General features: G+C 45.2%; 1 protein-coding gene across 1 annotated transcript in view; it reads right to left on the reverse strand.

Annotated features, from left to right (window-relative positions):
• The window catches only part of P3H2 (prolyl 3-hydroxylase 2), a 119156-nt gene that overhangs the window by 29614 nt on the left and 63185 nt on the right, over nucleotides 1-26357 (reverse strand). Inside the window, exons 2-4 of the mRNA XM_033150926.1 lie at nucleotides 20516-20662; nucleotides 17849-18038; nucleotides 6825-6956 (exon numbers count right to left, since the gene is read on the reverse strand). Of these exons, the coding sequence (XP_033006817.1) occupies nucleotides 6825-6956; nucleotides 17849-18038; nucleotides 20516-20662 (469 nt within the window). The remainder of the gene's footprint in view (nucleotides 1-6824; nucleotides 6957-17848; nucleotides 18039-20515; nucleotides 20663-26357) is intronic.

The following is a 26357-nucleotide window of genomic DNA, read 5'->3' on the forward strand; positions in this document are numbered from 1 at the left end:
GATAAACTCTTGCTAAAGGGGAGAGTGGAACCGCTCCAAATTGATGGAAATGTAATAGAAATAATGAAAGAAATCCCGACCCGTCTGCTTAAAAAGAGGGAGAATTATAAATTTTTGACGTCGGCATTGAGGAAAAATAAAATTTTGTTCAAGTGGGAGTTTCCCGAAGGGCTCTCGTTTACCTTTAAGGACAGGAGAAGACTTTTTAAATCAGTTGAGGATACTGAAATTTTTTGGAGAAAGTACTGGGAAGAGCTGGGAGGCGAAAAACGTCCCGAAAGAAGTATCCAAAGTGACTGAGATAAACGAGTGCCGTGGCTGAACAATAGAGAAACAACAGAGAACCAAACTTTTTTAGGCTCTCTGTTGGTATCTATTTCCATCTTTTGGCTCGGCAGACGATAAACCGAATCAAGGGAAAGACATTTTTAAAATAAGAAACCGGCGGTGGATCTCATTTCTTTATTTTTTGGTTTTATTTTTGCTTTTGTCCTTTGTTTTTTGTTTCTTTTCTCAGTTTTTTTTTTCTGAGTTTTCTACTTCTTACTTGGTAACCCTACAAAGGGAAATAAAGGTAGCTACACAGTGATGAATCTGAAATGTATATCATGGAATATAAACGGTTTGAACAGTAAGTTGAAGAGGAACAGGGTAGAATGTATCTTGAAAAAAAGGAAATGGGACATCATCTGTTTGCAAGAAACTCATATATCTAAAATTCATATAAGAGTTCTGAAGAATGTAAGATTGGGGAAAGAATTTATATCAGCGGGAGGGGAGAAAAAAAGGGGTGTAGTGATGTATATCAATCCTATGCTAAAACCACGACTACTATTCGAAGATGAGGAAGGGAGAATATTAGTGGTGGAGATTCAAACAGAAGGGGGTAAAATTGTTCTGGTAGGTTTCTATGCTCCTAATAACAGAAAGGATGAATTTTATAGAAACTTAGAGGACAGACTGTGGGAGTATATAGGGGAAGAGATGATCTTTATGGGAGATCAAAATGGGGTGGTCTCTATTGACTTGGATAGAACAGACAGGGGGAAAGAGTCTAAATCTGGTAAACTCCCTTTATCCTTTTTCAATCTGGTCACAAACTTAAATTTATATGGCATTTGGAGGACCAAAAACCCAAATACGAAAGATATCACCCACTACTCTGAAGTGCACAAATCCGGAGGAAGGATTGATGCTATATGGGCCTCAAAAAAATTAATGTTGAGTGTAGATAAAACAGAAATACAAAACAAATCCATCTCTGACCATAACCCTGTGACAGTACATATGAAATTTAAGAAATGTACAAGAGGAAGATGGAGGATGAATGAAGATCTATGGAAGGAGGAGGAAAGAGTAAATAAAGCAAAAGAGGCACTTAATGAATTTTTCGTATTAAACGAAAATCAAGCAATGGACAATATGGTGATTTGGGACACCAGCAAAGCTTATATGAGGGGGTATGGCATCCAACAAATGAAGGAAATTAGGAAAAAAATAATAACAATTTCATGGAAATGAGCAAACAAATAAGAGATAAGGAAACGGAGTTGGTCAAAAACCCAAAAAATGAAGAATTAAGATCAAGTATAAAAAATTTACAATCTCACCTATCAAATATGATAAACAAAGAAGTAGAAAAGGAGATCTTATGGACTAAACAGAGGTATTTTGAGCAGGCAAATAAGCCAGGCAGAATGCTGGCATGGCTGACTAAAGAAAGACAAGTAGACAGAGTGATAAATAAAATAGTGGAAGGGGAAACGGAATTAACAGACTCTGAACAAATTAAAATGAGCTTTTGGAGATACTACAAAAACTTATATGAGGATAAAGGAGAGAAGGAAAGTGAAATACATGACTACTTAAATGGGAAAAAATTGCCAGAGATTAGAGAGGAAGAGCATAATATGTTAAATGCAAAAATTAGGACAGAAGAGCTTGAGGAGGTAATAAATAATTTAAAAACTGGAAAATCCCCAGGCCCGGACGGGATACCGGTAATATATTACAAAAAATTCAAGGAGATAGTGATACCCAAATTAAAGGTCATCCTTGACGAGATCTTGGAAAAAGGAAAAACTCCCAAATCGTGGCAGGAGGCTTTGATAACATTACTCCCCAAGCAAGGTGCAGATTTGAACTTAACAAAGAACTATAGACCAATATCGCTTTTAAATATTGATTATAAAATATTTACAGGAATATTGGCTAACAGGTTAAAGAGAGTACTAATGAGAGTTATAGGGCAAGACCAGGCGGGCTTTCTTCCTGAAAGACAAATTAAAGATAATACAAGAGCAATAATTGACATATGGGAATATGCCGAACTAAACCCCAGCAAAAAAGTTGCAATGCTACTGGTGGATGCAGAGAAAGCCTTCGACAGTGTTTCCTGGAAATTTATGCTGAGAAATCTGGAAAAGTGGGAAATAGGAGAAAAAATTATGAATGGAATTAAAGCTATATATAATAAACAGAGTACAAGATTGATCATAAATAATGACCTCACGGAAGGTTTTGACATCAAAAGAGGAGTCAGGCAAGGTTGTCCTTTATCTCCATTGTTATTTATTATAACTTTGGAAATCCTTCTAGTTACATTAAGAGAAAACAGAGAAATCAAAGGGATAACTATTGGGAACTATAATTATAAAGCGAAAGCCTTTGCGGATGATGTGATCATTACAGTAGAATCTCCATTAGAGAGCCTACAGAAAACACTGGAGGAAATTAATGAATATGGGAAGAGTTCAGGCTTTAAATTAAATAAAGAAAAATCTAAATTACTAACCAAAAATATGGGGGATAAGGAAAAAAAAAGATTGGAAGATATAACAGGATTAAAAATTGAATCCAAAGCAAAATATCTAGGATTGTGGATATCCAATAAGAACACCAATTTATTTAAAGATAACTATGTCAAATTATGGAAGGAAGTTAAAGAATTATTGAAAAAATGGGAGAAACTGAATCTATCCCTGCTTGGTCGAATATCTATGATAAAAATGGTGATACTCCCAAAAATTCTGTTTCTTTTTCAAACGGCACCTATAATTATCGGAACTAAATATTTAAAGAACTGTCAAAAAGATCTCGCAAACTTTATCTGGTTGGGGAGAAAAGCGAGGATAAAGCAAGAAATTATGATCAGTGATAAGGAAGTAGGCGGCTTCGGGGTTCCAGATTTGACAACATACTATGATGCAGCGGGCTGGATGTGGCTTAAGGACTGGATAACATTAGAAAATAAAAAATTGTTAGAGCTGGAAGGATGGGACAAGTTATATGGATGGCATGGGTACCTATTCTATGAAAAACTAAAGATGCATAAAAGGTTTAATAACCACTTGGTAAGGAAAGCTTTGTTGGAAATATGGGAAAGAACTAAAGGGAGAATGATGCAAAAAACCTCATGGTGGACATCACCGGTGGAAGCCACGTCAACATTTAAAAATATGACAAAAAGGAAATGGCCGACATACAAAGAATTAGTAGAAGAAATAAAAGAAATTCCAAAACTAAAAAAATATGAAGATTTAAGAACCATCGGGGTAAGTTGGCTAGAATATATTCAGTTAAGAGCAGTATTTGAAAAAGACCTAAAGAACAGAGGTTTTGGAAATAAGGAAACCAAATTGGATGAGGTTATAGCCTGTAAACAGAAAATGCTTTCCAAAGTATATAGATTATTAAGTACAGGACAAATGGAGTCAGAATGTAAAAACAGAAATATGATAAAGTGGGAACAAGATTTAGGCCATGAAATTGAGTATGGAAAGTGGAAACAATTTTGGACAAAAAATATTAAATTTACGGCCTCCTATCAAATTAAAGAAAATTTTATGAAAGTACACCACAGATGGTACCTGCCACCAGTAAGAATAGCTAAGATAAATAAATCTAGAAATAATAAATGTTGGAGATGTGAAGATCAAACTGGTACGCTATTCCATATGTGGTGGACCTGTCCTGAAATTAAAACTTTCTGGAATATGATCCATGAAGAAGTTAAAAAGCTGATTAAAATATCATTTAGTAAAAAAGCTGAACTATATTTATTAGGAATATTGAATAATGAAATTCCAAAAGATAGAATAAACATCCTGCTTTATGCGACAACAGCTGCAAGAACCCTTATAGCTAAATATTGGAAAGGAAATCAAATACCATCAAAGGGAGAGTGGCTGAGTAAAATGACTGAATATCTGGAACTAGCGAAGCTAACTGATATTATCAGAGGGAAATCAAGAGATATGGTAAAAAATCAATGGAAGTACTTCAATGACTATTTGAAGAAACAAGATGTAAGTGGTAGAATCTGGTTGTGTTTAGAATAACAGAATGAAATACGGTTTAACAAAATTGAGCCTTATTTGTATTTGTATTTAATTTGTACTTGTTTATAAAGTGGTAAATATGTAAAAAATGACAGATATAATAAGTATTATATAAGATGTAGGAATCGTTGTAAAAGCAGCGGAAGTATATGTAGAAAGTACTTGTGAAGGTTTTGTCTTTTGGATGACTTTATTTTGTCTTGATCTTCTTCTTTGAAGATCCCTTTCTTTTCCTTTCTGCTTTTCTTTCTTCCTCCCTTTCTCTTTCTTTCTCTTCTTTTCTTTGCCTTTTTTTTTCTCTTCCTTTTCTTTTTCTTTCTTTCTTTCTTTCTATTTTCTTTTCCTTTCGGCTTACCTTTAGTTAGCTAAGATATGAGAGATCTATTTCTTTATTCTTAGGTATAAGGGAGTATGCATTGTATATGCATATGTTTGTATGTAATTATATTTTAATTGAACAATAAAGGATTTTTAACCAAAAAAAAAAAAAAAAAAAGAGAACAAAATCCAAGTGAAGACCACCAACTTTGTCAGTTGAGTATGTAATGAAGGAATGCCAAATCATATGGAAGATATAAGATTTACCGCCTCATATTCAATCAAAGAAAACTTTGTTTAAATGTTCCATAGGTGGTACTTAACACCAGTTAAGCTGGCCAAGATTTACAAAATGAAATCCAAACTCTGCTGGAGATGCGGCGGAGAAATAAGGACAACAATACATATGTGGTGGAGGTATGAGGAGACTAAGAAATTTTGGATAGTAGTACCGTATTTTTCAATCCATAGGGCGCACCTCATTTTTAGAGGAGGAAACAAGAAAAAAAATTATTTTTCTGGTTTTCCTCCTCTAAAAGTCCTGTTTTGGGAGGGATAAGCTAAAAGTTTTGCAACTTTTTTGAAAAGGGAAAAGCCCTGGTTTTTTTGAGGATCAAGTAAAAGTTTAGCAGCTTTTTTGCAAAGGGAAAAACCCTGTTTTTATGAGGATCAGCTAAAAGTTTAGCAGCTTTTTTGCAAAGGGAAAAACCCTGTTTTTATGAGGATCAGCTAAAAGTTTAGCAGCTTTTTTTGCAAAGGGGAAAAAGCAAAGCTCCTTTTGCAAAGGGGGAAAAGCAAAGAAGAAAAGCCCCGTTTTTATGGTGTTCAACTCACATTTCTGCAGCTTCTAAAGGAAAGGGAGCCATTTCTACAGTTTCCAGACAGATAATCTAATCAGCCAGTCACATGTCTCTGGGGAAACAAACAACCTCCCTCTGCAGCACATTTAACAATGGAAGGCGGGGCTGAAAGGAAGGCAGGGCTGAAAGGGAGCCGGGACTCTTATCTCTCTCCCGATCTCTTGCTGCTCAGCTGCTGAGCGGGGTCCTTTCAACACCCCTTTTTCTCTTTGTAAAATAAAAAGCACTATCTGCTTTTGGCCCCATGGCAATTCGGCTCCTGGGACCACCATTCGCTCCATAAGACACACAGATATTTCCCCTTACTTTTTAGGAGGAAGAAAGTGCGTCTTGCGGAGTGAAAAATACGGTACATGAAGAAATGAAGATGTTGAAAATATCATTAACAAAGAAGCCAGAGGCATATCTCCTTGGACTGTTAGATGAAGTGATACCGCGGGGGGTGGGGTGGGGTGGGGGGGTGGGATAATTTTTCTATATGCAAGCACAGCCGCTAGAGTAGTGATAGCTACAAAATGGAAATCCCAGAATATACCTACAAAGGAGGAATGGATTTGTAAGCTAAATGAATATCTAATCTTGGCAAAATGAACTGCAATAATAAGAAATCAGTCGAACCAAAAATTAAGAAAAGAGTGGAAATGCTATGAGGACTATATGGCAAAAAAGATATATACTAATACTGTATGCCAAGACTAAAATGTGAAGTATGTGACAGAAGAGAATTCAGTAAAGATAAAGATTCAGAAGGGAGGGGGGGAGGAAAAATGGTGGTGGAATTGACAGATTTGTAATGTAATGTAATGTAATGTAATGTAATGTAATGTAATGTAATGTAATGTAATGTAATGTAATGTAATACAACAGAAAACTAATTAATAAATAAATAAAATACAAAAAAAATATTATATGATAAGAGACTGGAGCTTCTAGCCCTTGTTGAAATATCAATTTATGCCTGCTTTCCTCCATTATAGCTCTATTCCAGAGTGAGTGATACTCAGGTGCCCACTGTAAAATTTGAGGCTGTTTTTCATTGAGTTGAAATTACTATTCGAGATGCCAAGATCTTACATAAGGCTAATTCTTTTGAAAATATAGCTATATTGGTATCATCAGAAATATTCATTAATCTTCATATGGGGCAAGGAAAATTCTAGTTCTGATACCCAGCCACACGGGTATTTGCTTAACACAAGCAAGATAACTCCCTGGACCCATGATAGCTTTAGGTTTTTGGGTGGTCATCCCGTCACTCAGGGAAACATCGGAACTGAGTCAAGAAGTCCAGAAAGCCAAGCTGTACCTCTGTAATAGGCGAATTGCAAGAAGTCGTAATGGAGGGGAAGGAAGTTGTCGATGGGGGAGAGTCTCCCAGGCCGCGTCGCCAGCTCCCTCACGCACTCGTGTTGACACACCAGGACTTGCATGTAGTGATCTGTGAAGAAAGAGCAAGGCGGCAGATCTCAAACAGGAGGAAGGAAGCAAAAAACAAACAAACCTCAGCTTCCTATGATCTAATGAGGAATAAACTGCAACACAAGAAAAGCAACACGTTGTTTCATAGAATCATAGAATCCTAGAACGGTTGGAAGAGACCCCAAGGGCCATCCAGTCCAACCCCCTGCCAAGCAGGAAACACCATCCAAGCATTCCTGACAGGTGGCTGTCAAGCCTCCGCTTAAAGACCTCCAAAGAAGGAGACTCCACCACACTCCTTGGCAGCAAATCCCACTGCCAAACAGCTCTTACTGTCAGGAAGTTCTTCCTAATGTTTAGGTGGAATCTTCTTTCCTGTAGTTTGAATCCATTGCCCCATGTCTGCTTCTCTGGAGCAGCAGAAAACAACCTTTCTCCCTCCTCTAGATGACATCCTTTGATATATTTGAACATGGCTATCATATCACCCCTTAACCTTCTCTTCTCCAGGCTAAACATACCCAGCTCCCTAAGCCGTTCCTCCTAAGGCATTGTTTCCAAGCCTTTGACCATTTTGGTTGCCCTCCTCTGGACACGTTCCAGCTTGTCAGTATCCTTCTTGAACTGGGGTGCCCAGAACTGGACACAGTATCCCAGGTGAGGTCTGACCAGAGCGGAATACAGTGGTACTATTACTTCCCTTGATCTAGACGCTATACTCCTATTGATGCAGCTCAGAATTGCATTGGCTTTTTTAGCTGCTGCATCACACTGTTGACTCATGTCAAGTTGATGGTCTACCAAGACTCCTAGATCCTTTTCACATGTACTGCTCTCAAGCCAGGTGTCACCCACCCTGTATTTGTGCCTTTCATTTTTTTTGCCCAAGTGTAGTACTTTGCATTTCTCTCTGCTAAAATTCATCTTGTTTGCTTTGGCCCAGTTCTCTAATCTGTTAAGGTCATTTTGAAGTGTGATCCTGTCCTCTGGGGTATTGGCCACCCCCCCCCCCAATTTGGTGTCATCTGCAAACTTGATCAGGATGTTTAATAAGCAATAGTTTGTTAGTCAACTTCAAAACCTTCTGCACTGAAGGAAAAGGATTTAGGAGAAAGTTCAGTCATACCCTTTCTTGCAAACACTTCATGTTGTGTTTTTTTCAGGTTAAGAACGTGGCAAACCCTACGGTTCTCTCCTTCATTGGAGGTTTTTAAGCAAGGATTGAATGGCCATCTGTCAGGGATGCCTGAGTTGAGATTTCTGCATTGCCAGGGTTGGACTAGATGACCCTCAGGATCCCCCTCCAACCCTGTAATTCTATGATTCTATGTAATATGGGGTTTTACAGGTTTCTAGTGCAGTGCAGCCTTCCCAACCTGGTGTGGGTCACGATGGCTCTGCTCAGCCTCCTCAATCAGTGGCAGCAATGCTCCTGAATGCCTGTTGCTGGAAACTGCTCTCGCACTCAGGTCCTGCTTGTGGGTTTGCCCTTGTGGCTTCTGGCTGGCCCCTGTGAGCACAGGAGGGACCACTGGCCTGATCCTGCAGGCTCTGCTTACGTTCTCATATTTTGGATGTCCACTCGCATTTCATTCAACTGATGAAATGAAAACAAGGTTAAATATAAGTGTTAAAACTTGGGAAGGGGCGCAGGGGGGGGGGTCCCATATGCACACCCGACTTTGTATGGAAGGCATCACTCATCATCTGTTAGCCTGCCCCTTACAGAGAGGCCCAAGAGATCACTTTCTGAAACCTTTGTTCCCACAAGCAAACAGGTACTCCCTCCCCGGCAGAAACGGCCCGGTTTCTTTTAAGGGACAATGATATTTCCGTAACGCAGAGAGGGGCCCTCTCTCTGCACTGTCTGCAAAAGAAATCAGGGAAAGCAAGTTAGATAAAATCGCTATAAATTGTTGTGGCGATTCGGAGGTTTAATGTGAAATCAAGCTGGGTTTCAGCTTGTTGGTGTCTCTCTTAGATCGTGGATGCTGGCAAATTGGATTTTTCAGAAAGCAAAATAACATTAGAACTGGAACCGCCAGAGATGCAGAAGGGAAATCGTGCTTTAATGCTCAGGAACTTGTCAAAGTATTTTTTCTCTCTCCAATGATGGATATACAGTCAAACCTCAGTTGTCGAATGTAATCTGTTCCAGAAGCCCGTTCAGCTTCCGAAATGTTCGACAACTGAGGCACGGCTTCTGATTGGTTACAGAAGCTTCCTGCGCTCAAGCGGAAGCCGCATTGGATATTTGGCTTCTGAAAAACATTCAAAAACCACAGCATTTACTTCATGTTGTTGTTGTTGTTCAGTCGTGTCCGACTCTTCGTGACCCCATGGACCAGAGCACGCCAGGCACGCCTATCCTTCACTGCCTCTCGCAGTTTGGCCAAACTCATGTTAGTAGCTTCGAGAACACTGTCCAACCATCTCATCCTCTGTCGTCCCCTTCTCCTTGTGCCCTCCATCTTTCCCAACATCAGGGTCTTTTCTAGGGAGTCTTCTCTTCTCATGAGGTGGCCAAAGTACTGGAGCCTCAACTTCAGGATCTGTCCTTCTAGTGAGAATTCAGGGCTGATTTCTTTGAGAATGGATAGGTTTGATCTTCTTGCAGTCCATGGGACTCTCAAGAGTCTCCTCCAGCACCATAATTCAAAAGCATCAATTCTTCGGCGATCAGCCTTCATAGAATCATAGAATCATAGAGTTGGAAGAGACCACAAGGGCCATCCAGTCCAGCCCTCTGCCAAGCAGGAAACTTCCAGGTTTTCAGCTTTCAGGAGCCGGAACGTTCCAAAACGGAGGTGTTCGGGAGCTGAGGTTTGACTGTATGTTCAGAATTATTTCATTAATACTATTGCCTAATAGACAGGCAGATGGGGCTCAGCAGTCTGGGAAGGTAGCCCATCTAGGAGAAGGAAACCTCCACTGCCTTGTGAGATATGCTTGGAAGAATAAAAGTCTCGGGAGTAAACTCTGCACGAATCCTGAGCGTAGTCCCTAAAGTGGTTGGATGGGCGTCTTTGGGTAACTCCTGCAGCCAAGATGGTGCCAAACGTCTTACTCTGCTTTCCTCTCAGCGAGACCAAGAGGGGGGGGGTCTTGTCATCTGGGCACCCCTGGCCCTCCAGACACACTGCCTGCAGGGGTGTAGCAAGGGGGGGTAGGGGGCGATCCGCCCCAAGTTCCATAATGGAGGGGGTGACAAATTATCAAGGAACAATTACTGCCCTACTAGGGCGGTTCATGAAAAACTTTTTTTAATGCCTGCTCCGAAGGTCTTATCTTACTATACTAGGGATTATATAGCTATACAGTGGTACCCCGCAAGACGAATGCCTCGCACAACGAAAAACTCGCAAAACGAAAGGGTTTTGCGAGTTTTTAGTTGACTCGCGAGACGAATTCGTCTATGCCTGTTTTTCGCAAGACGAATTCGTCTGGCGAGGTACCACTGTAAGCCGGCTTACCTTTTTGCTCTGGTCGGGAGGGGTGTTGTCCGCGTCCGCCATTTTGGATCGACTGTGCATGTCTGCGCATGTCCAGACATGCGCAGTCGACCCAAAATGGCAGGCGCGGACAACATCCCTCCCGACCGCAGCGAAAAGGTAAGCCCTCCTGGAGCCGCGCGGCGACGCGTTGCCGGTCGGGAGGGGGCCGTGGGATCATGCCCGATGTCGGGCATGATCCCACGGCCCCCTCCCTCCCTCCCGGAGCCGCACCGCTGCATTTTAAGACTGCAACGATCGCTGCAGTCTTAAAACGCGGCGGCGCGGAGCTCCGATGCCGGTCGGGAGGGGCCGTGGGATCGTCCCCGATGTCGGGCATGATCCCACGGCCCCTTCCCTCCCTCCCGGAGCCGCAGCGCCGTGTTTTAAGACTGAAGCGAGCGAACAGCAGCGCAGCTGTTCGCTCACTGTAGTTTTAAAACGCGGCTTGGCTTGGCTCCGGTGCCGGTCGGGAGGGGCCCCCGGACGTTTTTCCCATAGGAACGCATTAATTAAATTTTAATGCGTTCCTATGGGAAAAGGTGCCTCGCAAGACGAAATTTCCGCAAGACGAAGAGTCTTGCGGAACGAATTAATTTCGTCTTGCGGGGTACCACTGTATATGAAATTTCACGCATATCGGTTAATATCTTGACCCTCCTCCACCAAAATAGCTGTTTACTTGGCTGTTTTCCTATGTCGTGAAGGCTGAAATTTCAGTTCTGTGGAGCACTTACTGTTCCCAACCCTAACCCTGTGGAAAGCCATCTAATTAGACTTGAATGTGATTTTGAGATGTTTTTAGGAGGTAATTTAATTATTGTTTGATTTTATACCAGTGTTATGTATCTGATGTTAGCCACCCTGAGCCCGACTTCGGCCGGGGAGGGCGGGATATAAATAAAAGTTTATTATTATTACTTGTTATTATTCCTTTATAAGAAAATATGAAATAACATAAAACCATTTTTGCAGGGGGGGAATCAATGGGGGGGGGTACGTGACAAGAAATTTCCCACACCGGGTACCACCTGACCTTCCTACACCTCGGGGGGGGGTTAACATTTTTTTTTGCCTGCCTAATACAAGTTAACATTTTTTTTTGCCTGCCTAATACAAGTTTCTTGTGGACTTTGGTTGGAAAAACAATAAACTTTTGACCTTATGGGTAGGGAGGGATGATGGGGCTAATGATGATCTATAATTGTTTTCTTTTCTTAAATTAAGTCCCTTCCCGTGGGTGCGGAAAGCAACTAATGATTTTTGTCCAAATGGCATTTTCTTCCAGCTGCAAAATGTTACGCAGAAGAGGTTGTGAGCCACCCGCCTCCTGCAGACCGTTGGTGACGGGAATCAGATGAAGTGTCGCAATCCCCTCGAGCCGAAGGTCAACAACCAGCCATAATTCAAAAGGAGCTAGATAAACAGAAGGCAATGTGCAGGGCTTAAGTCACTCTCATCAAATCTCATTGATTTGCACTCAAGTAAACAGGCATCGGTTGGGATGGGGAGTAACTTCCGTACTTAGTCTGTCCTCTCCTCCTCAATTCGGGTAGGAGGGACTTTCTGAACAGCCGTGGGGAGTCTGAGCTTAGTCCCCTCTGAAATATCAACGTGGAGAAATGATGCCCCCAGACACTTAAGGGTCTTGTGTTTTAGGTAGGAGAAGGGCAAAGGAAGACTTTGTCATGTGTCCAGGCTTCGGGGCCACTGTGACACCAATCACTTTCCCCTCCTCCCAAGTTTCTGCAGGATTCCAACTCCAGAATATGTAACGCTTGCTCTGAATTCCTTTCTACTGAACTGAAAGGCTGCCCCTCGGCCAACAGGCCCCCACAGATCATCCTCCTTGCAGAGAGGAGCTTGAAAATCACTGCAAGATGACACACAACCCTCTGTCTCTAACCTCTTCGACCCCCACCTGTTGGGAGTGATGTGCAGGCAACAAGAAGAAACGGCAAAACAAAATTCAAAGTGAAACAGGGAGATTAAGCCCTGCCTTTCCACCTTTCCCTTGCCATCTTTCACTGCCCTAGAGCCATGCCACCCTCGCGGCTCCTCACCGCACCCCATCTGAGCTGCCCCTGCCTTCTCCTGACTGACTGTGCCCTTGTCTCCCTCCACCCACCCCTGAAACACTTTTTATCCAGCTGGCACCAACAAATCATGCTGCTCCTGCCTGCCTGCCTTCTCAATGGATCGTGGCCAGCAGGAGTCTTCGGGCTTGCCCAGCAGGTCATCACCAATTTCCACCTGAGCACACAACCATGACTAGTGCACATTAGCAAACTTGATACGGTTATACGGTTTTATTATGTTTTGTGGCGTCCCTGAAATGCACAGCAAGGGGGAAAAACATGGCGATGATCTAGTGAAAGTGGAATTAGGGGGAGTGGGATGAGGAGCGGGGGAGTGAACCAGAGGGACAATAAAGGAACTGAGTGGAGGCAGACCCTCTCTTTCCTGATTCTCAGTAAGCTTTGCAATGTTTGGGGGAGCATGTGGAAAATCAGGCTTCGCACGCCCACAGACAGCTCTCCAAATCTCCCCTTGAAGAAACAGGGGAGTGGGTTGAATTTCTGCTTGAGCTGATGGCAAGGAACAGGCTGGAATGTCCTGCAATAGCCAAGCAGATGTGCTTGGCTTTTGCTTCAAGCCTGTGTTTGTGCCTTAAATGTTTCGGCAGATACAGGGAGGCAGCGAGGGAGATGGAGTCGCAAGTCCGTTAATCGGGAAGGCCACAGACGGCGATTGCTGACCTTGGCTCAAGGACGGGCAGGCTGACACACTCTGTCTGTACGCCTTCCTTTTCCATCAACTAAAAACACTCTTTCATCCTGGGTGTCTGCCGGGCTGTTAAGTTAACCTGGGGACCACGGCAAGAGAGCACAGCCACAGCTTTTCTACCTTCACCCTTTCATGCCACCCTTGAAGGAATTCAGCTAACAACAGCAGCAACAATGAACCAAAATGGTCCAAGGCCTGGAAACGATGCCCTATGAGGAACGGCTTAGGGAGCTGGGTATGTTTAGCCTGGAGAAGAGAAGGTGAAGGGGTGATATGATAGCCATGTTCAAATATATAAAAGGATGTCATCTAGAGGAGGGAGAAATGTTGTTTTCTGCTGCTCCAGAGAAGCGGACACGGGGCAATGGATTCAAACTACAAGAAAGAAGATTCCACCTAAACATTAGGAAGAACTTCCTGACAGTAAGAGCTGTTGGACAGTGGAATTTGCTGCCAAGGAGTGTGTTGGAGTCTCCTTCTTTGGAGGTCTTTAAGCGGAGGCTTGACAGCCATCTGTCAGGAATGCTTTGATGGTGTTTCCTGCTTGGCAGGGGGTTGGACTGGATGGCCCTGGTGGTCTCTTCCAACTCTAGGATTCTAGGATTCTTAACCTTTCGGTTGAGCAAGCTGTGCTAAGCAAATCCAGGCCCTTGTTCTTAGTTCTAGGAAGCTGGACTCTCTCTGCTGCCTGGTGGAATGGCCATCGCTGGAGGAGGAACAGGAAAAGGCTGGTGGAAAAGCTGGCCTTTGGTTACCATTTGGATACAAGACCAGGACAGCTGAAACTCCAAAAGAAGAAGAGAAGAAGAAGAAGAGTTTGGATTTGATATCCCGCTTTATCACTACCCGAAGCAGTCTCCAAGCGGCTGACAATCTCCTTTCCCTTCCTCCCCCACAACAAACACTCTGTGAGGTGAGTGGGGCCGAGAGACTTCAAGTCTCCAAGAGAAGGAAAAGGAAAGGCTGTAGTCCCCTTACAATTCTTTCTCTGCATGTTTTCAATTAGTATCTCTTAAAGGGCAAAGGCTTAAACCAAAGGAATGGAAATCTTCAACCTTCAGGGACAGAGACGCTTCCTTGTGTACCCACCATGGCACCCACAAGAGCAAATCTCTCCTCCTGTGGCTTCCAGCAACTGGCATTTCAGAAGCATCCCTCCCTCCAACTGCGGTGGCAGAGCAGAGCCAGTAAGGCTAGTAGCCATTGGTAGCCCTCTCCTCCTTCATGCTTTTGTCTATTTTAAAGTCATCCAGGCTGGTGGCTGTCCCTGCCTCCTGTTCCAAAATTCAGGACCACTGGACATCCACGAGTGAAATCCTGACATTACTTAAGATGTGGACTGACAACATGAAAACTTGCCACCCACCGTAATGAACTTTGGGCATGGATGTCTGCTGCAGCTAGGATTTCCATAGCTCAGCAACGGAAAACCTTTTTTAAAACCACCTACATTTGTCTTTGTCGTATAAGAACTTATGGACTTTGGCTATTGCGGGGAAAATAACACATAAACTGTCTGTTTCCAGGGCGACGAAGGATCCAGAATACTTTTATGTCATCGGGCGAGATTTTATTTCCTATTCTTCAGACATTCGCCATCCACACCAGCTCAGGAAATGTAGAAGATTTTTTTTTTTTAATGCTGTCTATTATTCTTGTCTCTGTTATGTGCAAGGAAGTTAGTTCAGTTGTGGTGCTGATCATGCCAAGGTTGTGGGTTCAATCCCCACAGGGGAACATTCCTGCATTGCAGGGAGTTTGACTAGATATATGTAGTCTTGGGGTCACCTACAATTCTATGATTTTTATAATAATGATGATCCATAAATTTATGTTCTTCATGTTGTACACCGCCCTGGGATCCTTGGATGAAAAAGCGGTATATAAATCAAATATCTCAAGGGCTGTCACAGGGAAGAGGGTGGATGCTTGTCTTTTCCTGCTCTGGATGGGTAGGACTCGAACCCATGGCTTCAAGTTTCAAGAAAGGAGATTCTGACTAAACATTCAGAAGAACTTTCTGACAGGAAGAGCTGTCTGACAGTGAAGCAGACTCCCTCCAGAGGTGGTGGACTCTCCTTCGCCAGAGGTTTTTAAGCAAAGGCTTCATGGTCGCCGGTCAGGGGTTCTCTGGCTGCAGTTCTGGCATTGAAAGGGGTCGAACCAGATGACCATTGGGGGTCCCTTCCAGTTCTACTATTCTATCGTAAGGTAAAGGGACCCCTGACCCTTAGGTTCAGTCGCAAACGACTCTGGGTTTGCGGCGCTCATCTCGCTTTACTGGAGGAAGGAGCCGGCCTACAGGTTCCGGGTCATGTGGGCAGCATGACTAAGCCGCTTCTGGAGAACCACAGTGGCGCACGGAAACGCCGTTTACCTTCCCGCCAGAACGGTACCTATTTATCTACTTGCACTTTGACGTGCTTTCAAACTGCTAGGTGGGCAGGAGCAGGGACCGAGCAACAGGAGCTCACCTCGTCGCGGGGATGCGAACCGCCAACCTTCCGATTGGCAAGCCCTAGGCTCTGTGGTTTAACCAACAGCGCCACCCGCATCCCTACTATTCTATTGCAGCCTGTGACTAAGAATGGAGAGGGCAGCTGAACCCCTTTGCCCAAGCTCTGAGCCCACCTCCACCTGTGACAGCTTAAAAGAACAGGGGGTGGCACAGTAATAATAATAATAATAATAATAATAATAATAATAATAATAATAATAATTTTTAAAAAAATATTTATAACCCGCCCTTCCCCGCCAAACCGGGCTCATGGCGGCTAACACCAATAAAATCACAACAAAAACATAAAACAATTCATTAAAATACAGATTAAAATACAATTTAAAATTTAATTTAGACTGCAGCCTCATTTTTAAGTAGCCCACCAACCACACCAAAAGAATGAAACATCAGGGTAAAACTGAAACCAACCCAAAGGCCCTGCGGAAGGATGGCAAATCCTGCAGGGCCCTGGTCTCTTGTGACAGACCGTTCCACCAAGTCGGGGCCAGTACTGAGAAGGCCCTGGCCCTAGTTGAAGCCAACCTAGCATCCTTGTGGCTCGGGACCTCCAAAAAGTTATTATTTGAGGACCTTAAGGTCCTACCTGGGACATACCAGGAGAGCCGGTCCCTTAGGTACGAGGGTCCTAGGCCGCATAGGGCTTTAAAGGTCAAAACCAGCACCTTAAACCTGACCCTGTACTCCACCAGGAGCCAGTGCAGCTGGTAGAGCACTGGATGAATGTGGTCCCGCGGCAAAGACCCCGTGAGGAGCCTCGCCGCGGCATTCTGCACCCGCCGGAGTTTCTGGATCAGCTTCAGGGGCAGCCCCGCGTAGAGCGAGTTACAATAATCAAGTCTGGAGGTGACCGTCGCATGGATCACTGTGGCCAGATCAGGGCGAGAGAGGTAGGGGTCAAGGAGGTCATCTGCAACTGAGATAAAGAGGATGTGGGGGGGGCAAGCTGGCCCCCACCTGGGAGGACGAGGAAGAGCCCCTGCCCTGTTACCCTCAGTCATCAGGCAGGAACCTGGACTGCTTCACGCCTGTGGTTTGCTCCTTTGAACGGCAGCTTTCATTTTCCATAGTAGCAGCAGTAGCCGGAGGAGAGAAAAATAAACCCCAGCCCTTCTCCTGGCCCAGCTAAATAAGCCTCCTCCAGCCAAGCGGGCCTTGAACCCTCGCCAGTGTTTTCCCCCAACGGCCAATCAAGCCATTTATGATGCTCTCCATCCTTAACCCTGCTGGGCTGGTGGCCAAGGAAGAAACTGTTTCGCTCGGCAGATTCGGGATCTTCCATCTTCGCACGCCAGTGGCGTCCGTGCACAGGACCCCGGAGCACTTGCCGGCGGCTCCCTAGGGTAGGAGAGGGCTAAGGAGGTGACCTTTGCAGGCAATGTCAGCCCTTGTGATTGGCAGGCAGCACGAGGCCCCCGGATTGGCTGGGTCTCTAGCCTGGAACCAGACCCACCACGGAAACCATGCAAGATAGGATCGAGGAAGAGATAGGAGAGGAAGATGAGATGGTGTTAGGGGCAGGCAGCTGTCCTTGAACCCAGGCCCAGTGTGTGCATTCTCCAACCTACTTCTAGATTACTGCAATGCACTCTGTGTGGGGCTTCCCTTGGAAGCTGCAGTTAGAACAGAATGCTGCAGCACGATTGCTGACAAGAGCGAAGCCTTGCCTCCTCCATATAACCCTTGTGCTCAGAGAACTCAATAGCTTGCTGATTTGCCACAGGGTCAAGTTCAAGGTTTAATCTGGCCCTTGTGGCAGTTTATTTCCTGGGGTAAAATCCTAAAAACAACAACACCTCAACAACTTCAATTCTAGAAAAAGCTCAACAACTCTGGGTAAAATCCCCCAAAAAGGGTCGACAACTTCAATCCTAAAAAAGGTCAACATCTTCTGTTGGTTAGCCCTCACGGCCCTTCACATCATCAAATCTGGCCCTCTTTGAAAAAAGTTTGGACACCACTGCCTTAAACCCTTCAGACCAGTTACCTCTCATGTGCCCCTCAACCGCTTGATCAGTCCACCTGGCCCTGTCAAACTCAGGGGGTCACGAAATACCCCTTGTATTCTGCATTTGTATTTTAGCATGGCTGCACCCACACTCTGGAACTCCATACCTGCGATCCCTTCGTACAGGGTGGCCTTATAGTCCAGGTATTCGTAGTCCTCAAATTTCTGCGATCCTTCGCACAAGACCCGGCACTCTGTGTCAGCCACGTGGTAGCCCCTCAGTGCCCTTTCCAGGAACTCAATGGCCGCGTGATACTCTTCTTTGTCATAATGCTTCACTCCCAGAAGATAGTCCTCCTGTAATACCAAAAGGACATTAAGGAGATGGGAAATAGGTTAACTGTGCGCTGTGTGAAGAAGGACTCCATTTGATCTGTCCTGAATCTCCCAATACTCAGCTTCCTTCAATGCTCATTGGAGTTCTAGTGTTAGAAGAGAGGGAGAAAAACTCTATCCATTTCCTCCATGCGACGCATGGTTTCATAAACCTCTATCGGGTCACCCCTTCCTCTTCTTTTCCCTAAACCAGTGGTTTTCAACCTGTGTGCCATGGCACCCTGGGGTGCCTTGAATGATGGTCAGGGGTGACGCGGGCAACACTGTCCCTGTTGGTTGCAGCAGCCCTGGCTGCAAGCTACCTGTGGGAATGTTCAGGGATGCAGGAGAGGATATATTGCTTGATTATATCCTATTCCAACCTGTGTGAACAAGTTCCACAATTTAACAGAGTAACATTCCCCTTTTAAACTTACACAGCGGGTGCGTTGCTCAGGCTCGCTAAAGCCTCTATAATAACTGTCCTGGTATTTCCCCCTTATTCCCTCCTAAAATATAAGACACAATACACAGTCTTCTATAAAAGTACAAAAAGAGTTTACTTACATTCTGTTCACAATAGGATCCCAGAAGGCAGACTTAGTTTAGAGAAATAAAATACATGAGGAGATTATCTCTTATAGAGACATTCCCTTTGTCCTCTCATGGCTGGAAGCATCTTTGGCTAAGCAGATGATGCTTCCTCGTCGAAACTTAGTCCAAAGAGAGAGAGATGGCGGCCAGTCCTATGCCTTTTGTTACCTGCACAGGTGAGGCCACACCCACTTCTAGTCACATGTAGAGGAAATCTGTCCCAGCTCAGGAGAAACAGGAAGTTCCAACTGGCTGGTCCAGACATCCCCTTCTATGTCCATTCTAGGGATGTTGTATTTGACTGCTCTTGTGTTTCACATCCCACACTCCTCGGGCGAATGGGGCCTCTGGGGCTGGCCAGGGGGTGCTGGTTGCCAGGAGCCGGGGTGGCCTCAGAGTAAGCAAGCAAGCAGGTGAGGGAGCCCAGTCTGCCAGTCTGCCAGCCCTTACTGTTGGGAATGGACAGACTGTGGGGCAGTGTGAGAAGGCACCTCTCTTTGGGGCAGCTCAGAGACCAAGGGTGGCAGCAGCAGCTGCCCGGAGGACTCCCAAGGAGAGGGGAGAGGAGGCCAAGTGAACACTCCACAAGGGAGGGTGTTTGAAAAGGGGTGAGGGGCTGCCAGCTCTGCAGGCAAGGGGTGACCAAACAGGGCTCCTGAGCCCCACAAGGGTGCCGCAGAAAGAAGAAAAAGAGTTTGGATTTGATATCCCGCTTTCCACTACCCGAAGTAGTCTCAAAGCGGCTCACATTCTCCTTCCCCTTCCTCCCCCCCAACAAACACTCTGTGAGGTGAGTGGGGCTGAAAGACTTCAGAGAAGTGTGACTAGCCCAAGGTCACCCAGCAGCTGCATGTGGAGGAGCGGAGACGCGAACCCGGTTCCCCAGATTACGAGTCCACCGCTCTTAACCACTACACCACACTGGCTCTCAGTTGAGTTGGACAAGGGAGTTGTGGACCCCAAAAAGTTGAAAACCTCTGGCCTGAACTAAATAGTCCCCGGTGCTGAAGCCTTTCTGCACAGGGAAGTCATTTCATCCCCCTGATCTGTTTGGTTTCCTTTTCCTGAACCTTTTTCCAACCGTACAATATCCTTATTGAGGTGAGGCGACCAGAACCATATGCAGTATTTCAAATGTGGTTGCACCATAGTTTTGTATAAAGGCGTTACGACACCGGCAGCTGCATGTTCAGTCTCTTTCCTAAAGATCCCTGCCATGAAAGAATAAGCCTTAGGAGCAAGATGTCACTGGCGGAGACCACCAAAGAGGGGGGACCCCCAAAATGCAAGTGAGACAGCACCAGAAGTAGAGAGAACCCACGGCTCAATGGCAGGCGACCTATTTTCTGAGCCAAAGACCCCACTCTGCATCCTCAGAGATACAAGGTAGGATCTCCTCAGGACCTGCTACTGGTCAGTATTGGTCACTAGCCTCTTAGATGCAGGGCAGATTCAGATTCATAAAAAGAAACCCATCCATTTCTCTTCACTCCCTAGACCAAGATGTCCTCCACATATTTTGGACCACAGCATGCATCCGCCTTGGCCAACACAGCTGATGGGGACATCTCAGGATGTGCTGGAGCCCCCAGAGAGCATTTGGTTCACCTTACTGAAACTCTTTGACCCTCCCATGTCAACCCACCAAGGTTTTGCCCAAGCAGGATCCCACCAGATTTGCTCTGCATGTCATTTCCGGTGACATTTCAGTGGTGGTTCTATTTCAGATCCGTAAAGAGGACCAATGCATAACTGTCAACTTTCCCCCTTTCTTGCGAGGAATCCTATTCGGAATAAGGGAATTTCCCTTAAAAAGGGGGGAAAGTTGACAGCTATGGCCCAATGCCACTCTTTGGCAACGTTACCATGTGCGGCCGGGCCTCTCGGTCGACCAGGTCCACCTTCCCCGCCGAGGTCCTGTAATTCTCCAGGTCCTGCTGGACCTCCATGTGCTCCGGGTTCGCCAGGAAGAAGGTGTGGGCGGCCTCAGCTGCCTTGTCCAATTGGTTCAGCTGCAAAGAAAAGGAAAAGAAAGAGGCTCTGAGGCTCCTTGCAAAGCGCTCTGAGGTTTTCTACAAACAAGTCGTACATAAATTTTATGACATAAAGTATAAATAAAGAAGGGGAGAGTGTGTCTGCTCCATGGCAAGATCCCAGAGGCTTCATTTATTTACACGAGGCCAAAATGAAGTACAACAATGAAAACACCACGGGTGGGAGTCAAGCATGTTTTACTCAAAGTAGACCCAATAGAATGAATGAACATGACTAAAGACCCTTATGCACAGTACTTTTATAGCAGTATTATACCATTTTAACCAGTCATCATTTATTATTACAGTTGTTGTTGTTGTTGTTGTTGTTGTTGTTGTTGTTGTTGTTAAATTTATATATTGCCCTTCCTCTGAACATCACAGGGTGGTTTACAGACACATGAGCCTCAAGTGACAACAGTGGAACTAGAATTACCCCCAAGCAGACGGCATGTTGTACACTGAAAGAAAATTATATGAAAATGAAATACCAGTGGTATTTGACTCCTAGTAAGTTGGCACAACCTGCTGATGACACACCCCTGATGGCAGAAAGTGAGGAGGAATTAAAGAACCTTTTAATGAGGGTGAAAGAGGAAAGCACAAAATATGGTCTGAAGCTCAACATCAAAAAAACTAAGATCATGTCCACTGGTCCCATCACCTCCTGGCAAATAGAAAGGGAGGAAATGGAGACAGGGAGAGATTTCATTTTTTAAAAAGACGCCTGCTTCTTGGGAGAAAAACAATGACAAACCTAGACAGCATCTTCAAAAGCAGAGACGTCACATTGCCAACAAAGGTCCGTATAGTTAAAGCTATGGTTTTCCCAGTAGTAATGTATGGAAGTGAGAGCTGGACCATAAAGAAGGCTGATAGCCGAAAAATTGATGCTTTTGAATTATGGTGCTGGAGGAGACTCTTGAGAGTCCCATGGACTGCAAGAAGATCAAACTTATCCATCCTTAAAGAAATCAGCCCTGAGTGCTCACTGGAAGGGCAGATCCTGAAGCTGAGGCTCCAGTACTTTGGCCACCTCATGAGAAGAGATGACTCCCTGGAAAAGACCCTGATGTTGGGAAAGATGGAGGGCACAAGGAGAAGGGGATGACAGAGGACGAGATGGTTGGACAGTATTCTAGAAGAAGAAGAAGAAGAAGAGTTTGGATTTGATATCCCGCTTTTCACTACCCGAAGGAGTCTCAAAGTGGCTAACAATCTCCTTTCCCTTCCTCCCCCACAACAAACACTCTGTGAGGTGAGTGGGGCTGAGAGACTTCAGAGAAGTGTGACTAGCCCAAGGTCACCCAGCAGCTGCATGTGGAGGAGCGGAGACACGAACCCGGTTCCCCAGATTACGAGTCTACCACTCTTAACCACTACACCACATTGGCTCTCGAAGCTACTAACATGAGTTTGGCCAAACTGTGGGAGGCAGTGAAGGATAGGCGTGCCTGGCATGCTCTGGTCCATGGGGTCACGAAGAGTCGGACAGGACTGAATGACTGAACAACAACAACAAAGTTGGCAAAAATGTATAGGACAAGTTCAAATACCTGCTGGAAATGTAAAGAAAAAGAAGGGACCTTTTATCTTATGTGGGACTTGTATGGTAATAAAAGCTTTCTGGGAGACGGTATATAATGAAATGAAAAAAAAAATGTTTAAAATAACTTTTGTTAAGGAACCAGAAGCCTTTTTATTAGGAGTTACAGGTACCAACATTCCAAAGGAGCAGAAAAGACTTTTCATGTATGGAACAACAGCCGCCCGGATGTTACTAGCCCAGATATAGAAAGAAGACCAGGTCCCTACCAGAGACAAATGGTAAATCAAGCTGTTAAACTACGCCGAAATGGCAAAACTGACTGGAAAACTCAGAAACCAAGAGGACAAAAACTTTATAAAAGAACGGGGGAAATTTATAAGTTATTTAGGAGACTACAGTAAGCAGATGGAAACACTGGCAGGATTTTGATTTCACTTGTAGGGTAAAAATTACCATGGAAGTTAGAAAGAGAAACCAGTAGAACACTTCAATCTCTCAGGACATTCTATACAAGATCTCAAAGTAGCTGTCATATTACAGAAGAATTTCAGAAATAAGACTGGAAAGAGAAGTTGCTGAATGGAGGTGTCCCTGCAAATGTGTTGCTTTTCAGAAACGGGAAGCAACTGCCAGAACTCATAAAACGGGCTGTTTGTTTAACTGGCAGCGAGAGGTGTCTTGCCTTGTACTGTACATGCAGTTCAGCAGAGCTCTGGAAAAACAGTGGATTAAAAAAACAGGAGTGCACTTCCCAACATGGGGCTCGAACCCACAACCTAAGATGAAGGGCCATGATTCTGTACCAGAGCATCTGCTTTGCATGCAAAAGGTCCTTCTGATTTCAATCCCCAGCATTTCCAGAGCCCCTGTCCCAAAACCTGGAAAGCTGCTGCCAGTCAGAGTGGACAGAACTGAACTAGATGGGCCAATGGGTCCAACTCCGTACAAGGCAGCTTCCTGTGTTCCGCAACCTCTTGAAGCTTGGAGAAAGCCGGAGGTTTTCTGCAGCAGCACTTAAGAAGGAATGTGGCCATCCCTGGCAGCCAGATCTGCTAAGAGCACCCTGGTGGTTATCAATTACGCACTTGCTTTCCTTCCCCGCTTGCAATACGAACTTCGTGTTCCGTGCCGAGCACGTCCAGGCAGGGCTCTGCGAGGCGAGGGGAAAAAACAACCACCCGGAGTTGAGCGCGGCTGCCCCACCTTGTACCTCCAGGGCGCAAACGTGCCATTTCTCCCTCCTGCCCGAAAACCTCAGCCCCTTTCCTTGACTCGCCTGAGCGCCTGGCATTTTTGGAGACCGCTTCAAACAACGCATCCTGGAACGCCTCCAAGGGGGAAGTACCTTGAAGCAGGGAGGGGAAAGTATGGGGAGGGGGCTTCGGGCCAGAGGTCATTGATTCCGAAAAGCCTGCGTGGAAGGAGCATCCTGCAGCACATTTCTGCAAAGGGCCCTGCTGGGTGGGATCTCTCTGCTCAGAATGCACTAAGCTGCTCCTTGCAGCCAGCTCTACCTGGTGCATGATTAAAATGAGGGAAAGTGCAAACTCTGGAAAAGGCGGTGGTGGCGGCGGTGCTGGGGGGGGGGGTTGGACCCCAGATTGTAGGATCATTGAATTGTACGGTTGGCAGGGATCCCCAAGGATCATCCAGTTCAACCAGCTGCAGTAGAGGAATCACAGCTTGAGAATCCCTGGCAGAGTGGGAGAAGGCTCGGAAAAGGGCAAAACAAACGATCCGGCGGATGCAGTGACACTGTGGGATGCAATCCATGAGAGGCAGTCAGATACAACATTCCTTGTTTTCCTAGAGTGGACATGCAAGGGGATGTTTGGTCCAGCCAGTCGAAAACTTCCTGTTCCTCCTGACTGGAGCATCCTTCCTTTTGCATGTGATAGAAGGTGGGTGTGACCTTACCTGTCCAGGTAACAAAAGGACGAGTCACACAGCACACCTCTCTCCTTTTGACTCCCTTCTTCATTGGACCAGCTTCTAGCTAGGACTGCTCTGCTAGCTCTCCACTAGCAGAAGCACTGGGATTATTGCCCCATATGTAACTAAGTCTGCCTTCAGGAATCCAACTGTGAACTGATGTAAGTAAACTTCTTTTATTGACTTTGAATTTGATTGTGGCGTCTTTATTCTTTTAAGAGGGATGCAAGGGAACTTACCAGGAATGTACAATTCAATCTGAGACTGAATTGTATAATAGTGAGAGGCTCACACGAGCCTGCAACCAGCTGTCTACTGTGCATATGAAAAGGTAGGAATGTAAACTCTGCTAAGTAAAGAAATTGGCTAGCGCAAGTTAGGAATGATATTAATAAACAATATATCCTCTCCTGCCACCCTGAACATTCCCACAGACACCACTATGAAGGAAGGTGGCAGCATTTGGGACTTTTTGGTTTAGAGGGAAGGCGAGTGAGAGGTGACATGATAAAGTTATCCACAGTGTGGAGAAAGTGGGGAGAAAAGCTTTCCCCCCTCTCTCGTAACACTAGAACTCTGTGAACTGCCCTGATATCTTGTGATGAAGGGTGGTATGCAAATTTAATCAAATAACCACTTGTGGGTGGCGGAATGGTGGAAAGATTCGCAACAGAGCAACGTTGACCTGTAGAACTCCCTGCCACAGTGATGGCCACCAGCTTGGATGGCTTTGAAAGAGGAAGAGACAAATTCATGGAGGAGGGCTATAGATTGCTACAAACCAGAATAGCTGGGCTCAGTCATAGGCAGGCAGTGATGCTTCTGAATGCCAGTTGCTGGAAACCACAGGAGGAGAGAAGAGGACTCTTGTTCTCAGATCCTGCTTGTGGGTTTCCCATAATAGGCATCTGGTTGGCCCCCTGTGAGAAGAGGATGCTGGAATAGATGGGGTCCTGGCCTGATCCTGCAGGGCCTTCCTTACATTGCAACGGTGCTTGTGCCCAGGTAACAAGATTGCTTGCAGATTGTCAAAAGGAGGAATATTAGGCAAGTTTAATCTCCTGCAATTTCCCGTTTCTTTCATCAGACAGCCTCCCAACAGAGATTTGGAGTAATAATGAGGAAGTGCACACGTGCTTTTTGAGATTTCTTTCCCCCTTACTCTAACATTTACATTTTGAAACAAAATAGAAAATTCTTTCCAGTAGCACCTTAGAGACCAACTGAGTTAGTTCTTGGTATGACCAACACGGCTACCCACCTGTAACTGGAACTATGGAACTATGGAAGGCATTTACATTTTGGTTACAGGTAGGTAGCCGTGTTGGTCTGCCGTAGTTGAAACCAAATAAAAAGAAATTCATTCCAGTAGCACCTTAGGTAAAGGTAAAGGGACCCCTGACCATTAGGTCCAGTAGTGTCTGACTCTGGGGTTGCGGTGCTCATCTTGCGTTAATGGCTGAAGGAGCCGGCGTACAGCTTTTGGGTCCTGTGGCCAGCATGACTAAGCTGCTTCTGGCAAACTAGAGCAGCGCATGGAAATGCCATTTACCTTCCCGCCGAAGCGGTACCTATTTATCTACTTGCACTTCGAACTGCTAGGTGGGCAGGAGCTGGGAAACCGAGCAATGGGAGCTCACCCCGTCGCAGGGATTTGAACCGCCGACCTTCCGATCAGCAAACCCTAGGCTCTGTGGTTTAACCCACAGCGCCACAGCGCATGCACGAAAGCTCATACCAAAAGCTCATACCAAGAACAAACTTAGTTGGTCTCTAAGGGGCTACTGGATTTACATTTTGCACACACATTCACACCCAAACACACCCAAACACACCCTTCGCCCAGGTGTGTGTGAGCCCACCAAGGGAAGACTGCATCCAATGAAGCGGTCTCTTGCCTACAACAGCTGAAGTCATAACAGCTTTGTCTGCCTTTCAAGAGCCAAACAATCCTTTCCTGGGTTTGCAGCAGCAGCCCAGCCGGGCTCCCTCTCTGGAAATCACATTCTCCCGTTTGTTTTATTACATTTGCTTTCGGTGCGTAATTGCTCGCTGCTGTGGGAGTCCTCTTGGAAGCAGAACGGAAACACGGAGAACATGAAAATGAAATTATCTCATCAGCCAGCTCCAACGTACACACAGCTGACAGCTCCCAAACTCAAGGCTCGGCTCGCCACAGCTCTTTGGAGAGCC

This window comes from Lacerta agilis, chromosome 5 (genome assembly GCF_009819535.1).
Source record: "Lacerta agilis isolate rLacAgi1 chromosome 5, rLacAgi1.pri, whole genome shotgun sequence".
NCBI lineage: Eukaryota > Metazoa > Chordata > Lepidosauria > Squamata > Lacertidae > Lacerta > Lacerta agilis.